This window comes from Parambassis ranga, chromosome 22 (assembly GCF_900634625.1).
Source record: "Parambassis ranga chromosome 22, fParRan2.1, whole genome shotgun sequence".
Lineage (NCBI taxonomy): Eukaryota > Metazoa > Chordata > Actinopteri > Ambassidae > Parambassis > Parambassis ranga.
The window spans coordinates 488,464-503,009 of record NC_041042.1 but is presented as its reverse complement, the minus strand read 5'-3'; the positions used below and the strand labels follow the sequence as shown (position 1 = coordinate 503,009).

The 14,546-nt window shown below is 52.0% G+C and overlaps 3 protein-coding genes across 3 annotated transcripts; 2 read left to right on the top strand and 1 right to left on the bottom strand.

The window, feature by feature from the left end:
• The first annotated feature begins 368 nt into the window (after positions 1 to 368).
• On the top strand, positions 369 to 2,863 carry LOC114427893 (complement component C1q receptor-like). The gene is made up of 3 exons (XM_028396118.1): positions 369 to 414; positions 872 to 1,070; positions 1,229 to 2,863. The coding sequence occupies exon 3, from the start codon at positions 1,233 to 1,235 to the stop codon at positions 2,502 to 2,504; it is 1,272 nt and encodes a 423-aa protein (XP_028251919.1). The 5' UTR covers positions 369 to 414; positions 872 to 1,070; positions 1,229 to 1,232; the 3' UTR covers positions 2,505 to 2,863.
• Positions 2,864 to 3,502: 639 nt separating this feature from the next.
• On the bottom strand, positions 3,503 to 6,559 carry LOC114427895 (bifunctional peptidase and (3S)-lysyl hydroxylase Jmjd7-like). Its single transcript, XM_028396121.1, has 9 exons — positions 6,191 to 6,559; positions 5,772 to 5,925; positions 5,554 to 5,692; positions 5,346 to 5,460; positions 5,026 to 5,082; positions 4,858 to 4,953; positions 4,710 to 4,786; positions 4,475 to 4,634; positions 3,503 to 3,634 (listed from the first exon to the last, which is right to left on the bottom strand). Exons 1-9 carry the CDS (start codon positions 6,237 to 6,239, stop codon positions 3,546 to 3,548), a joined length of 936 nt encoding a protein of 311 aa, XP_028251922.1. The 5' UTR covers positions 6,240 to 6,559; the 3' UTR covers positions 3,503 to 3,545.
• A 2,740-nt stretch (positions 6,560 to 9,299) lies between these two features.
• Positions 9,300 to 13,696, top strand: LOC114427888 (beclin 1-associated autophagy-related key regulator-like). The gene is made up of 11 exons (XM_028396114.1): positions 9,300 to 9,804; positions 10,351 to 10,413; positions 10,493 to 10,535; positions 10,605 to 10,686; positions 10,774 to 11,011; positions 11,427 to 11,656; positions 11,759 to 11,876; positions 12,080 to 12,170; positions 12,590 to 12,675; positions 13,027 to 13,201; positions 13,287 to 13,696. The coding sequence occupies exons 1-11, from the start codon at positions 9,527 to 9,529 to the stop codon at positions 13,407 to 13,409; spliced, it is 1,527 nt and encodes a 508-aa protein (XP_028251915.1). The 5' UTR covers positions 9,300 to 9,526; the 3' UTR covers positions 13,410 to 13,696.
• Positions 13,697 to 14,546: the final 850 nt, after the last annotated feature.

The following is a 14,546-nucleotide window of genomic DNA, read 5'->3' as shown; positions in this document are numbered from 1 at the left end:
TCAGTAAGGTGTGTAACTAGTCTAAACTCTAGTGTGGAGTCTGCTGTAGGCCTGCACTGTGGGGACAGTCCTGTCCTCTCCAGCCCCCTCTGGGTCCCTGTGAAGAGCCTAGAGACAGCTCTGATTGTACATGAGCTGTAGAAATGTAATCTGACTTGACCTGTGGGACAGAAGTTCTCCTGGAAGAGTTCTCTGTGTGTTACCATGACAACAACACCCCCCTGATGGTGGCGACCTCTGACTTCCTGTCATTCTTCACACACTTCCACCAGGATACAGGAAGAGTCCGAGCTGCTTCAACAACAATCAGCCTGTGTGTGTGTCTGTGTGTGTGTGTGTAACTGAATTTACAGCAAACGCTGCTCTGTGATTGGCTGTTGGGGTTAGAGCCTCCTGGAACCTCCGAACTACCAGGTAAACAAATAACGATGAGATTATAATGAAGACTGTGACAACAACACTTTCTGTCTTTCATCACACAGACTGGACTGTAGAGCTTTCTTCAAGAAGTGTGTGTGTGTGTGAGTGTGTGAGATGTGTGAGTGTGTGAGAGAGAGTGTGTGTGTGTGTGTCTGTCTGTGAGTGTGTGTGTGAGTGTGTGTGTGAGAGAGAGTGTGTGTGTGAGTGTGTGTGTGTCTGTCTGTGAGTGTGTGTGTGTGTGTGAGTGTGTGTGTGTCTGTCTGTGAGTGTGTGTGTGTGTGTGAGTGTGTGTGTGTGTGTGAGTGTGTGTGTGTCTGTCTGTGAGTGTGTGTGTGTGTGTGAGTGTGTGTGTGTGTGTGTGTGTCTGTGTGTGTGTGTGTGTGTGTGAGAGTTCTGGTCCCTGCTGCTCTACAGGAACTCATGCAGCCTCTGTTTAATCCTGAACCTGTAGAATCCAGACTGAGATTTGGAGCCTCCCATGATGACAGCATTTCTCCTGAGGAAAGGAGCGAGCTGTATCAAGACACAACACACTTCCTGTGCTGCAGGCGGAGGAGGTGGAGCTGCGGTGGTGAGGGTGAGGCTGGCCTCAGTCTTTCAGCAGAGCTGCTGAGTGTTGTAGTAGGAGCCGAGGAGACGAGCCACAGACGGTAAGAAAGACGCTGGTAACTTCAGAACTGATCGATTGTGTTTCTGGTTATTGATCAGGTCTTTTTAGAGAGGGACGCAGAATGATTAGTGGCAGATTGGATACTGATGCCTTTAAATCGGATCCATCCGTTCACTCCACCACTTTTTGTTTTGGCAGAGTGATGTCATCACCACAGGGGGCAGGGCTAACAAAGATGCAGGTGCGACCGTGCTGCTGTTGGACTTTCACTTGGTTTGTCCTCTTCCTGCTAAGAAATGTCTCCGCTCAAGTGTCCTCAATGCCACGATACACCCTCCATCGCACCAACGCCACCTTCGCCGAGGCCGTTCAGAGCTGCTCTCCTGGCGTCCTCACCACCATTGCCACTGAACAGGAAGTCAGTGAAATTCTCAAGCTTGTGTCCAATCCAGCACCACTTCAGGGCGAGTCCACCTTCTGGGTTGGGCTGAAGAAGGAGAAGCATACGTGTGTACTGCCTTTGAAGCCCCTGAGAGGGTTCACATGGACGGAGAACGGACATCAGGAGTCACAGGTGAGCCGATGGGCGGAGGAGCCCACCCCCACCTGCACAGCGGTCCGATGTGCAGCCTTGAAGGTGCAGTTTGATGGGGCGATGGTGCCCGGGTGGGGTCTTATTCCTGTCCTGTGCAGAAGGAGGTACCAGTTCATCTGCAAACAGAAGAACGAACAGATGGAAACACTGCCTGAGGATGGGCAGACCATCAAACCTGCGACCCCAGAACCAGAACAGGCAACACCTGAATCCACACCTGTGTTGTTCGAACCATCTGAACCAGCTGCACCTGAAATTAGACCCACAACGTCCGAGCCTAGACCAGCTGCACCAGAGCCTGAGCTGGAACCCAACCCTTCAGACTCATGCCAGCATCCCAGCATCCCCAGTGTTCGCTCCCTGACCCTGGACCCTGACAACAGCAGCCAAATCCGGGTGGAGTGCTGGTCCCCCATCTGGCTGGACCTGTTCTGCTCAGGACACCCTGCCACGTGGCGTATGCTGGACGGTTCCCTGGCCAACATCAGTACCATCTGCCAGCAGTGTGAGGCCGGCTTCCAGAAAGATGCGTCTGGACACTGTGTGGACATCGACGAGTGCAGCGGCGCAGGCGGCGCCTCCTGCAGGCACACCTGCCTGAACACCCCGGGCTCCTACAGGTGTGTCTGCTACAATGACACGCTCTGTGAGGACACAGCGACAGGGAGGCCCGATGAGGCTTCGCTGTCGGCCATCTTGATCCCAGTGGTGGTGGCTGTGGCAGCTCTGGTGGTGCTGGTGTTGGTTGTTGCGGTGACGGTGAAGTGCTGTCTGATGAGGCGGTCAAAGAGGCGCGCCGTGGAGACAGCAGAAAGGGTGGCGCTGAAGAGCAAAGACAGCAAAGATTCCTGTGAAACAGCCAATGAAAGGGCCACATGAGGTGAGCTGTGATGTCACCAGTGACATCATACACAACATATGACCTTCAAAAAGACAGTTTCCACCCTGAGCTCGGTCTGACAGGCAGCAGCAAACTGTGTCATTCAGAAAAACACAGCTTCAGTGTCTCGATGTGTTAAAGACTCCAGAACTGAACGTTTATGTCGTATGATTTACAGAAGTGATCAGCATCAGAACTGTCAATGCTGTTTTCAGTGTTTATATCTTCACACTCAGAGTTCAGAGAATGTATTTAAATCAGTCTGAGCTGTTGAATGTAACCGAACAGCTGACTGAGCTGTTGAATCTACAGAAACTGTATTAAAGCTGGAGTTCTTCATTAAAGGCTGAGATGTTGATCAATGGTCATTTTCTCTAAAGTGTGTGGACAAATGTTCACAGTGATGTCTGTTCAGCTGTCCACAGACTTTTGGAGATATTTCATTCAGTCTTGTGGTCAACAGTGTACTTTATAAAGACAGTAAATGCTGAAGTTCTTGAATGTTGAACAGTATTGTGGTTGAATCTAAATCATCTGTCCACTTACCAGAAGGGGCTTCTACAGGAAGTAGTCATTGTGTGTTTACAAACTGGTTTTCCTGTTTCCTGAAGAACTGCAATGTGCAGGCAGGAAATGATCCCCCACCCCGCACCCCACAGGTCATGTGACTGATGAAGCCGCCTGATCCACAGTGACATCACATTATCTGGATCTGCACAGTGCATATCATGGCAGACAGCAAATTCCTGATAAACTCAACAATTACAAACTGAAGAGGAGACTCTGGAATGCAGTGAACAGAGACGAGTGAGGACACACCTGTCTCCCTCTGCTTCTCTCTGACACACAGCCTGTCCTCTCCATGTCCTCCACCTGCAGGGAGAATCCGTGTGGAGGTAAGCGAAGAAACCTGCAACTGTAATGAGCACTGGTTCACTGTTCACACACCAGGGGGCGCCCATTTCACTTAGCCCATCGATTGAAACAGCCAGATTTCTACACTTTGAAATAAAACTTTATTTTACAAACAGTGGGCGTCATCATGTAGCTGCTGTGACGTCACTCAGTGCCTCCAGCAGCTGGAAGTAGTTATACTTGATGTCATACTCCATGTCGTACCAAAAATTCACTGCAAGAAGAAAAACAGACATTTGTTTTGTGCAGCTAGTCGTCATTTTCAGTACTGATGTCTCATTTGGTATTCAAAGGACGACACCCTAAATGTGGTGCGTTCAGGCGTCTGCGACAGTGGCATGGTGCGTTCAGCTGTCTGTGACCGTGACATGTTGCATTCAGGTGTCTGTGACAGTGTCATGGTGCGTTCAGGTGTCTCTAACAGTGGCATGGTGCGTTCAGCTGTCTGTGACCGTGACATGTTGCATTCAGGTGTCTGTGACAGTGTCATGGTGCGTTCAGGTGTCTGTGACAGTGTCATGGTGCGTTCAGGTGTCTGTGACAGTGTCATGGTACGTTCAGGTGTCTCTAACAGTGGCATGGTGCGTTCAGGTGTCTGTTACAGTGTCATGGTGTGTTCAGGAGTCTGACAGTGGCATGGTGTGTTCAGGTGTCTGTGACAGTGTCATGGTGCGTTCAGGTGTCTGTGACAGTGTCATGGTACGTTCAGGTGTCTGTTACAGTGGCATGGTGCGTTCAGGTGTCTGTTACAGTGTCATGGTGTGTTCAGGAGTCTGACAGTGGCATGGTGTGTTCAGGTGTCTGTGACAGTGTCATGGTGCGTTCAGGTGTCTGTGACAGTGACATGTTGCATTCATGTGTCTGTGACAGTGTCATGGTGCGTTCAGGTGTCTGTGACAGTGTCATGGTGCGTTCAGCTGTCTGTGACAGTGACATGTTGCATTCAGGTGTCTGTGACAGTGTCATGGTGCGTTCAGGTGTCTGTGACAGTGTCATGGTGCGTTCAGGTGTCTGTGACAGTGGCATGGTGCGTTCAGGTGTCTGTGACAGGTACCTGCGGTGCAGCCATGTGACTGCCGCACATGGTGGAACCACAGGGACGGCAGGAACAGCATCTCTCCGGCCTTTACGGTGCAGCGGAGCGGCCGAGCCTGTTGGTACTGTGGATACCGCTCTAGGTCTGGGTCCAGAGGGTCCAGGGGGATCCATGGCACCTGAGGAAGGGTCAGAGGTCAGCATGCGGTGTTTTAAAGACAGCGCTAAGATTACCCAGCAGACGCTAAACACACCTTCTCTGAATCGCTCAAATCGACAACGTCAAAGTCGCCATCGTCCCGCTGGCGGTAAACAGCTGGCTGGTACCACCCTGACAGAGACCGTTGTAGTTACAGGGAGATGCTGAGGATACATTGTGGTTGCTATGGTTACAGACAGTACCATATGGGATGAAGGGTCGGTCCGTGGGCGGCAGGAGGATGAAGTGTTTCTCTCCGGAGACGACACAGTACAGATTCTCATAGTGATCTTTGTGCACTGGAAGTAAACACACAACATTCTGAGCGCACACATGAACACACAGCAGCCATCACATGGAGCACAGCTTACTGGAGGTGACGGCGTTTTGGTCTCCGAGCCAAAAGTTGACAGCGTCTGGTAACTTCCCTAAACACAGAGACGACATTTTCTGTTTCATGAGTCTTGTTCCTTCAACATGACACAGTGTGAAACATGTTTTAATTTCAATAAGCCGCCACGTCTCTGCTGTTATTTACTGTGTGTTCGCTCCAGCTCAACGACAACCCAACCAACATGTCACCAAGTCCTGAGCCCGCCCTGACCGCTCTGGAGCCTGGAAGCCTCAGTCTGTCGCCCTGGTTGCGGTCTCTCTGCTCCGAGGTCTGAGCATGCTCGTTCAGTGAACTCACCCAGTGCGGAACTCATCCAGGGGACGTGAGGCTGCAGGTCGTCGGTGAGCTCAGGCAGCTCCTGCAGCAGGTTGGAGCACTGCTTCTGAATGTAGAAGACTCCTCCCACCTCCACCTGCAACGACGAGCTTCATCAGGCCAGCAGCATGCCTGAGCGACACTTGTCTCACAGTCTCACCTGTCTCTGGGGGGGTCTCATGTGTCTCACCTTTCCCTCAATGATGTCCAGCACAGAGGAGAAGCTCATCTGTCGCTCCTCGGGCATCACAAACCGATCACCGCTGACAGCGTCTGCGTAGCCGTTAGGAGTCACTGCTACGCTGATGACCTTTGACCCCACTTTCTCCCTGAAGACAGGACAGCATGTCACATCCTGTGGCTGAGAGGAAGGAGCAGAGTGCAGGCCTGTGTTTATAGGTGGGTCACCTCAGGTACTGGGGAGTCCACCTGGACAGAGCCGGCCAATGGTTGAAGGCGTTGCGGATGATGCAGGGCTTGTTCGGACCAATCCAGTCACGGTAGAACTGCAGCGGGTCAGGTGGTTCATCCAAGTATGGCACAGATTGGCTCAGATACAGATCTGAAAAGTGATCAGTGATCGATGAGGCTGATTAACAGAGTACTTGGTATGCCTCGCTGGCTGCAGCGTGTGCAGCGACCTAACAGCTGGTGTCTGCTCCGGACCATGTTCACGGACTGAGTTACCATGGTGACCCGGTTGAGCTACCTTCTCTTCTACCACTACGACCACAGATGGACCTCTGAGATCGACGCATACTCCTGCAGCAAGCGGGCCATACCAAGTCCGGCAGAACTACTACAGGGGGCATCACATGTCTCCTCACCGCGAGCCTCCACCGAGAACTCCGCCACGCGTCTCCTCACAGACTCCATTTTGTTTCTCCGTCGTCGAACGGATCGATCTAATGACTGATTGATTTATTGGCGTTAATGGCAGATCAATAACTGACATCCATGAGACCGATCACTTCTTCGAAGACGTCGTGCCCCTGTTCGGAACACCGCCATGCCGCCTTGTTTACATCAGGCACGCAGGCGCACAACAAAGGTTCTATGAAACGCATAAGATTAAAGTGAGAGCAGGTTTCCCCCTGCAGGAGGGAGGATGAACTGCAGCTCTGAGCCACCTGCAGCGACTAACAAAAACTACAATTAAATAAACTACTACTACTACTACTACTACTACTACTAATAATAATAATAATAATAATAATAATAATAATAAGTAATTATTATTATTATAGAAGAAGAGCTTCAGGGAGTCACCGGCAGCTTTGTCCTCCTGAGCAGCCTCTGAGTATTTGATTGGACACAGCTGTGCAGCCACCTGCAGGTTCAGGTCCTGGTCCCTGGTCACATGGCACTGGACCCATGGATGAGTCAGCGTTGGAGCGTTACTTTGATGACTCCATTGCGAATGTGAGTGCAGACTGTGAGGTGTTCTTTGTGTGAGCTGGAGGCTGTGATGGAGGCTCAGCAAGCAGACAGGTTTCAGTGAAGCCTGGTTGGGTTTGTCGGTCCTTCTGCGGTCGCTTTGTGTCCCTCTCTAGTTGTGTCTGTCTTAATGTGGTTGTTGACAGGATAAAAATAAAACGCCACAGCATCATTTTATCGTAAGAAGCAGATGAAAATCCTGAAAATTAGCCAGTCTGTTTTTTGTGCAGGACGCCAGCTATCTGTTGGGGGAGGGGCTAGATCTCCCAAGCCCCGCCCCCTCCGTGCAGGACAGCTCCTTCCTGCCAGTGAAGTCTGGAGAGAGTGGAGACCTGGGCGATGATCTCGACCTGAGCTTCCTGCCTGATGAGCTGAGTGGTCAGGACGAACCGAGTCATGGTGGGTGGGGGTCTGTGTGTAGGTGCATGAAGACAAACCCACCAACCACTAAAACCACCGCACGTCCCGGGCTGTTTTATTTCAGACAGTCAGACTGCAGTTCTGGATGTTTCTCAGGACAGCGGTGTCGGCTTGGACCACGACTCCCAGGATGCCCCAGCAGCTGAGCCCCACCAGGGGGTGTCCATGACAGGGCTGCTGGGTGCTTCCCCCTTCTGTCCTATGACCCCAATGACCCCGATGACCCCGATGACCCCTGTGACTGAGCGATCAGGAATCATCCCACAGCTGCAGTGAGTCCCTGACAGTCCTGCTCTCACAGAACGCACAGTGCACACGTCCCAGAACAACATGAGCCGCGTAGCTAAGGAACCAGAGGAACCTGAGACCTCCTTGTTTTGTGTGCAGGAACATCGTCTCCACTGTGAACCTGGGCTGTCCCCTGGATCTGAAGTTCATCGCTCTGCAAGCCAGAAATGCAGAGTACAACCCAAAGGTACGGAGACTCCACCTCACCCATCGGTGCAGTTTGTTGTGTGTGAACCTCGTGTGTCGTTTCAGCGCTTTGCAGCCGTCATCATGAGGATTCGCGAGCCACGGACAACAGCTCTGATCTTCAGCTCAGGGAAGATGGTCTGTACGGGAGCCAAGAGGTCAGAGGCTGAGCCACGATGCTCACAGTTCACCTGACGTCATGCTGTGTGTTGACCTCTCTGTGTCTGAGCGTGTGCAGTGAGGAGCAGTCGAGGCTGGCAGCCCGGAAATATGCCCGTGTGGTTCAGAAACTGGGCTTCCCCGCCCGGTTCTTGGACTTTAAGATCCAGAACATGGTAGCCAGCTGCGACGTCTGTTTCCCCATCAGACTGGAGGGACTGGTCCTGACCCACCAGCAGTTCAGCAGGTAACACACACACACACACATTCATTACCCACTAAGGGCATTTGTTTCACATGAGGAAGGTTCTTAGTTTTAGTTCCTTTCATCCTCAAGGGGGCGCTGTTGTTTCCATTGTGCTAAAGTTCCACAAAGTGTAGAACACAATAAAAACAGTCCTGATGTTCTCATCATGGACCCGGTCTGTGGGTGGAGCCTCTGCTCCACCAGGGAGCAGCGGGAAGTAGAAGCTGAGCTGATGTAAACACAGCAGCCGCCACGGCGAGTCTGTCAGCACCGAACCAGACGGGCCAGCTGGACAGAGGCGTCCAGAACTCTGTCTCTGAGACCATGTCTCTGTGAGGACAAAGACCGGACAGAAGACATTTATTCAGGCCGGGGACATCAGAGCGCAGGACGGAGCGGCCGGGGACATCCTGGTGCAGCAGTTTATATTTAAACATTTTCAACCTTTCTAAGAGTCATTACAGATGTTTCTGTTTTAAAATGAGATGATTTAAGTTGAATGCTTCATGTTCCTGTCATGTCAGATGAATGTTAACCCTCCTCTTCCCTGCAGTTATGAACCTGAGTTGTTTCCAGGCCTCATCTACCGGATGGTGAAGCCTCGCATCGTGCTGCTCATCTTTGTGTCCGGGAAGGTCGTGCTGACAGGTAACCACAGGTCATGCTTTGTTAGAGGGGTCGCTGCAGAGAACAACAACGCCTTTAAGAGAAGTCATTTCAAAGTGTGTTGAATTCCAGGAGCTAAAGAACGAGCTGAAATCTACGAAGCGTTTGAGAACATCTATCCGATCCTGAAGGGCTTCAGGAAGCAGTGAGGACTCTGACAGCACTTTCTGTTGAAAACCTGATTTCATATTTACTGCTTTATGTTGTCGTGCAGAGTCAAAGCTCAGAGAATAAAGACGTTTAAACACTGCAGAGCGGAGACCTTTTCTTTAAAGACAGCAGCCACAGTCTGTCAGCACCACAGGGCAGTGAGTCTGGGTCAGTCCTGACTGTGACACCTGTGTGTTCTATATGATATAAGATATAATAATATAATAAACACAGGAACTCACGGACTCTTCCAGGGACGTCTGCTTTCAGCCCCTGCTGCTCATTTCCGGGTTTGAAGACTTGACCAAAGGCTACAGCTTTGTTTTGTGTCGCTGACTCCGCCCACGCTGCCTACGTCATTACATAAACAAACCCGTCACGTTCAAAGTGAACCGGAAGTGGCGGAGTCGTCTCCTCTTCGAAGCATCAACACAAAAACAAGCAGCTGTCACTCAGACGGAAACATGTCGGCCGATCCACCGAGGACGTAACCGACCGGAGCCCCGCCGGAGCCCCGCCGGAAGCCGCGAGGAGCGCACAGCCCGCCGCTGGATCCCCCCGTCTCGGCTGTTAGCATTAGCATAGCTTAGCTCTGCTCTCTGTCCCCTCCATGGCGTCCTCAGCGGGACTCCCGCTGCTCGGCCCGGACCGTGCCGCCTCCTCCTCGGGCTCTCTCCTCGGGAGCAAGCCACCTCTCCGTCCTCATCACCCCCACCCGGCCCACTCCACCCCCGGCTGTGTGATGGTGGAATCCGTGGACGACGCGGAGGGTCTGTACGTGGCGGTGGAGCGGTGCCCCCTGTGCAGCACCTCCCGCCGCAGGCTCATCTGCGCCCGGTGCGTCCAGGCCGGAGACTTCGTGTACTTCGACGGGAGAAACGCAGAACGGTAAGGCTGCAGTGTGTGTGTGTGTGTGTGTGTGTGTGTGTGTGTGTGTGTCCTCTAAGACTTCATTCACAGATGTGGACGTTTTACTTTGACCGTGACGTCTCATAACGTCACATATGTTGTTGTTCTGAACGTGAAGGTTCTGTAGAGCTCGGAGGACCAGCAGCGTCACTAATAATAAAGTCCTTCTGTGAAACACGTCATTATCAGAGGGGGGCCGAGCTGCTGACTCTAGTGTTATATCGGCTAACACCTTTAGCCTGTTAGCTCCCCCTGCTGAGTCAGTGTGTTCACCTGGTTCTGAGTTAGCCGCGCGGCTAGCTGCCTGTTACCGTTGCACAACATGTGAAACCCAAAAATAACTTTTGCACAGCAGGAACTTTGTGGAACAGCAGACATGTACGTGCTGTGCTGTCTGGCGCCGCGCAGTGGACATGAAGTGAACTGCAGTTTGTGAGGGCCCTCAGCAGTTCTGGTGCTTTGTGTGGGTTTGTGACACGCCTGTGGTCCGGTCGGTGTACTGATGAGAGCTTCACCTCTCTGCAGATACTCTGAGAAGATGGAGCGACTGAAGCAGCTGCAGGAGGAGAAGGAGCAGCTGCAGCAGAGGTAACAGCAGCGCGTTCACACGGCAAACCTTCCAGTTTCTGTTAATGCTCTCAGTGTTTGTCCTCCTGTGTCCTCACAGTGTCCTTGCAGCCATGGACAGGAAGCTGCAGGCAGATGAGATTGTGAGTAGAAAACAAAGTGAACAGATGAAGTGTGTGACGGTGAACTGACGAGCTGCTCTCTGTGCTCAGAAATGGAAGATCATGTCCTGTAAGATGAAGATCGAGCAGCTGAAAGAGGCGGTCGCTTGGGGCGATGAAGAGGTGAAGAGTGGTGAGTGTGTCTGTGAAACTCCTCGTCCATTATGGCAGCAGATTATCGGTCCGTTCTCAGCACCTCTGTCTCCTCCTGCGGCTGCAGATAAGGAGCTGCTCCTGCGCTCTCAGGAGGAGGTTCAGCGACTGCAGCGCAGAGCCGGACGCCACCAGGAGAAACGGGACAAGATCGAGCGTCACAACTGGCGTCTGGGCGAGCTGCTGGAGAGACGCAGCCGGGAGCTGCAGAGCAGACTGGGCCAGCTGGCGGCTCAGAGGCGAAAACACATCCTGGAGCTGACCACGCACATCTTCCCCACGCAGGAGGAGAAGCAGGGGAGCAGGTCTGAGCTCAGAACCCGGCCTGCAGCCCGGTATCACTGTTAAACACTGCTCACAGTCAGCCCTGTGCACCCAGACCAGGATCACATGATCAGTCAGTGGCAGCACAGAGTCCTTTGAAACAATCATGGCTGCAAGCAGAGAACTATAGAGAATAACATGGAAATACAGAAATCAGCAGACCCTTCCTGAGTGTTTGTCATGTGACTGCAGAACACATCAGATTAACGCAAAGATCAAAACCCAAATGAAAGCTAGCGTAGCCGTCATGCTAAAGATAATCAGAGTTCAGCTAGCAGCAGGCACAGAACGAGGCTCCATGACAGACTCCTCGGTGTGTTTCTCAGCTGGAGGTGAGACTCCCACCAGGGTTACAGAAACCGGCCCTGACGCTGAGCCCCTGTCTTTGTCCTTCAGAGATCCTGTGGATGTGGTGGCAGAGTGTGACCCCGTGCTAACCTCCAGCACGGTGAGCGAGCTGGCCGAGGCCCGGAGGACCACCTACCTGTCAGGGCGCTGGATCTGGGACGACCAGAACGGGGAGACGAGCATCAGCATCACAGGACCTCCTGTCGCTCTGCCCAGCAATGGAGACTGCTCTGCCTACTACAGCTGGGTGGAGGAGAAGAGCACCAATCAGGGTCCAGGTGAGGATGGGGGTGGGGGTGGGGAGCTCGCACAGTGGACATAGTTATGCAGAGTTGGTGCTCATCTCACCCTGTCTGACCTCTGACCTCCTGCTGCTGCAGAGCTGGACCACATTAACCCGGCTCACACCATCAGCGCCGCCCTCTGCTACGCTACGCAGCTCGTCACCATCCTGTCCCACATCCTGGATGTCAACCTGCCCAAGAAGCTCTGCAACAGGTAGTGCAGGACTGCAGAGCACCCGAACACATGGTGGAGGCCTGTGGTTCTTATTGATAGGAGTAATGATGAGAGCATTATTTGGCAGCATGATGGCACGCAGGTTACACAAATATAAAAACATTTATTTACCTGACAAACATCCAGCTCATCGTGTCGCAGCAGCACCACATCGTTTGTTGATGCTGTTTTGTGTCCTGCAGCGAGTTCTGTGGAGAGAACCTGAGCCGGTACCGCTTCACCAGAGCTCTGAGCAAACTGAACACCAACATCCTTCACCTCTGCTTCTCACAGGTGTGCAGGGCGCACACACACACACACACACACACACGTACATACACACGTATACTCACACACATACACACACACACAAGCGTACATACACGCACACACATACATACACACGTATGCATTTTCCCCTTGTGGAACTAATAAAGGTTTCTTAATACTCACACACACACACACAAGCATCCATACACATGTACATACACATTTATACACACGCACACATGTACACATACACATGCACATACACACGTACGCACACACACATGTATACTCACACACACAAGCATCCATACACACACACACATACACACGTATACACACACACACACACACACACAAGCATCCGCACACACACACACACACACACACGTACACATACACACACACCACACCACAGTGCTCACACGTGTGTTTTCTCTGTTCAGCATGTGGACAGTGAGAAGCTCCACCCTCATCACACCCTGAGGAACATCATGTTTCTAGTCGCCCCCGATAACGACAACCTGGGCAGGTGAGCCACACACACACACACGTGAGGAGAAGGAAGCTCGGTGTGAACCTACTGTACCACACACACATGCTAAATGTTGCACCAGCAGCACCCCCTACTGCTCATCTAGAGGTGCTGGTCTGGCTCTGGGTGATTTTGTCTGATTACAAGTCACACCTGGTTTGAAAACAAATCAATAACTTTGATCAGTGCTCAGTGATAATCCACAGGACTGTTGCCCGACATGTTTACACCCTCTAAAGGTTAAAGTGACCTAAGGCCACTTTGAGTGACAGGTGGCTGCTGCTCGTCCTCGTGCTTGGATCAAACTGGACATAGGTGTGACATCCACCTGATGGTTTGTCTGTTCAGGACGGGCCCGTTCGAGGTCAGCGCTGACCTGGAGGAATCCATGGAGTTTGTGGAGCCAGAGGCTGCAGGGCCGGCGGAGGAGAGCGGGGACGAGGCTGTAACGGATGAGGAGACGGACCTGGGGACAGACTGGGAGACGGTGCCCAGTCCACGCTTCTGTGACATACCCTCACAGGTAGAGATGGCCTTACTGTCCTAAAGACAGGAAGTGATGCTCATAAACAGTCCGCTGTAACCTCTCCCCTGTTCCTTTCATGCAGTCCATGGATCTTTCCCAGAGTGCACTGCAGGTGTCTCAGCCTTCAGCCAACACTGGAGGAATGATCTCCTCAGCTGCTGCCTCCGTCACCTCCTGGTTCAGAGCGTACACGGGCCAGCGCTGATCCAGACGTGGACAGGTACCAGCAGATGATCAGACTGAAGACACTTCCTGTCCTGGATGTCCTCACAGCTGCTGCAAAGGGAACTTTCTGCTTTTCATCCTGTTTTCTTTTCGATTGCGCCGAGGAGGATAACGGCACAGACAAACACTGGTTACCATGGTGACGACAAACCCTGTTTACAGCAAATCAGAAACCAGAGACTCCTTAGTTGTGTGTGTGTGTTCAAAGCGATGTTGGAGTGAAGTCAGCAGAAACCTTTTTCATTTAAAATAAAATCAGCTTTTCAACTGAACGTGATTTATTTACTCTACACATCAAGTCAAACCTCCTCACATACAGTGTGATGCCAGGTCGATGCTGTGGAGCTGACAGAAAGCACTTATTCACAGTGCTGTTCAACAGCTAGCTAGCTATCCATCCTATCATGTTTTCAAGCTATGGATAAGCTAGCTGTACAATAAAAACAGTGAGCTAACTAACTTAGCGTTCCATTCAGCCTGTTAGCTTGTTGTCAGCTAACAAGCGTCACTGTTTCAGATGATGAGGAAGCTCTGTGATAGTAATGATAATAAAGGTGTTATAAACAGAAGGTCCAGCGATCAGTGAGGTGTTTTTCAGCAGGAGGCGTGCACGTGAGCATGCATGTGACCGACTGAGCAGCTTTGTTATGAGTGTGAGCTGCAGATTAGCATGTTAGCTATGTGTGGTATGCAATCTGATCCCCTTGATGAAAGCAGCGCTGTCAGCGCCCCCTACAGGCTTATCTGTGCATTACATACAGAGCATCAGAGGAACAGCTGTGTCCATGTCCACCTGCACAGGGCAGCCATTTTGTCCTCATTCTAATCAACAACAAACCACACATCATTTGTCCTTGCAGAGGCTGTCAAACATCAACAATCCGTGATGTAAGCACAAGTCACCATCAGGAGGCGCCGCCGAGGGAGGAAACGTGTGCTCCCCGCCCGCAGGATTAGTGTGTCTAAGCTGCTGGCCTGGCTTAGCAGTAGGTTTTGGTTCCAGGATGCGGTCTGCTGTTCTGGTGCTGCTGCTGCTCTGCTGCTCCGTCAGTAAGGGTTGGTCGGAGGCTTCTGTCCCCACACAGGATTACTCTGGGACGGGTACAGGTGTCCCTCC

Bases quoted from the DNA above. Each gene is read 5' to 3' on its own strand.
- LOC114427893 (XM_028396118.1), top strand. From the start codon at position 1,233: ATGTCATCACCACAGGGGGCAGGGCTAACAAAGATGCAGGTGCGACCG.
- LOC114427895 (XM_028396121.1), bottom strand. From the start codon at position 6,239: ATGGAGTCTGTGAGGAGACGCGTGGCGGAGTTCTCGGTGGAGGCTCGC. The intron at 5,461-5,553 runs GTGAGACACATG...TCGTCGTTGCAG, and splicing joins TGGACATCATTGAGGGAAAG to GTGGAGGTGGGAGGAGTCTT. The intron at 4,635-4,709 runs GTGTGTTTAGCG...ACCCTTCCTCAG, and splicing joins ATTTGAGCGATTCAGAGAAG to GTGCCATGGATCCCCCTGGA.
- LOC114427888 (XM_028396114.1), top strand. From the start codon at position 9,527: ATGGCGTCCTCAGCGGGACTCCCGCTGCTCGGCCCGGACCGTGCCGCC. The intron at 10,687-10,773 runs GTGAGTGTGTCT...CTGCGGCTGCAG, and splicing joins CGATGAAGAGGTGAAGAGTG to ATAAGGAGCTGCTCCTGCGC. The intron at 11,012-11,426 runs GTCTGAGCTCAG...TTTGTCCTTCAG, and splicing joins GAGGAGAAGCAGGGGAGCAG to AGATCCTGTGGATGTGGTGG.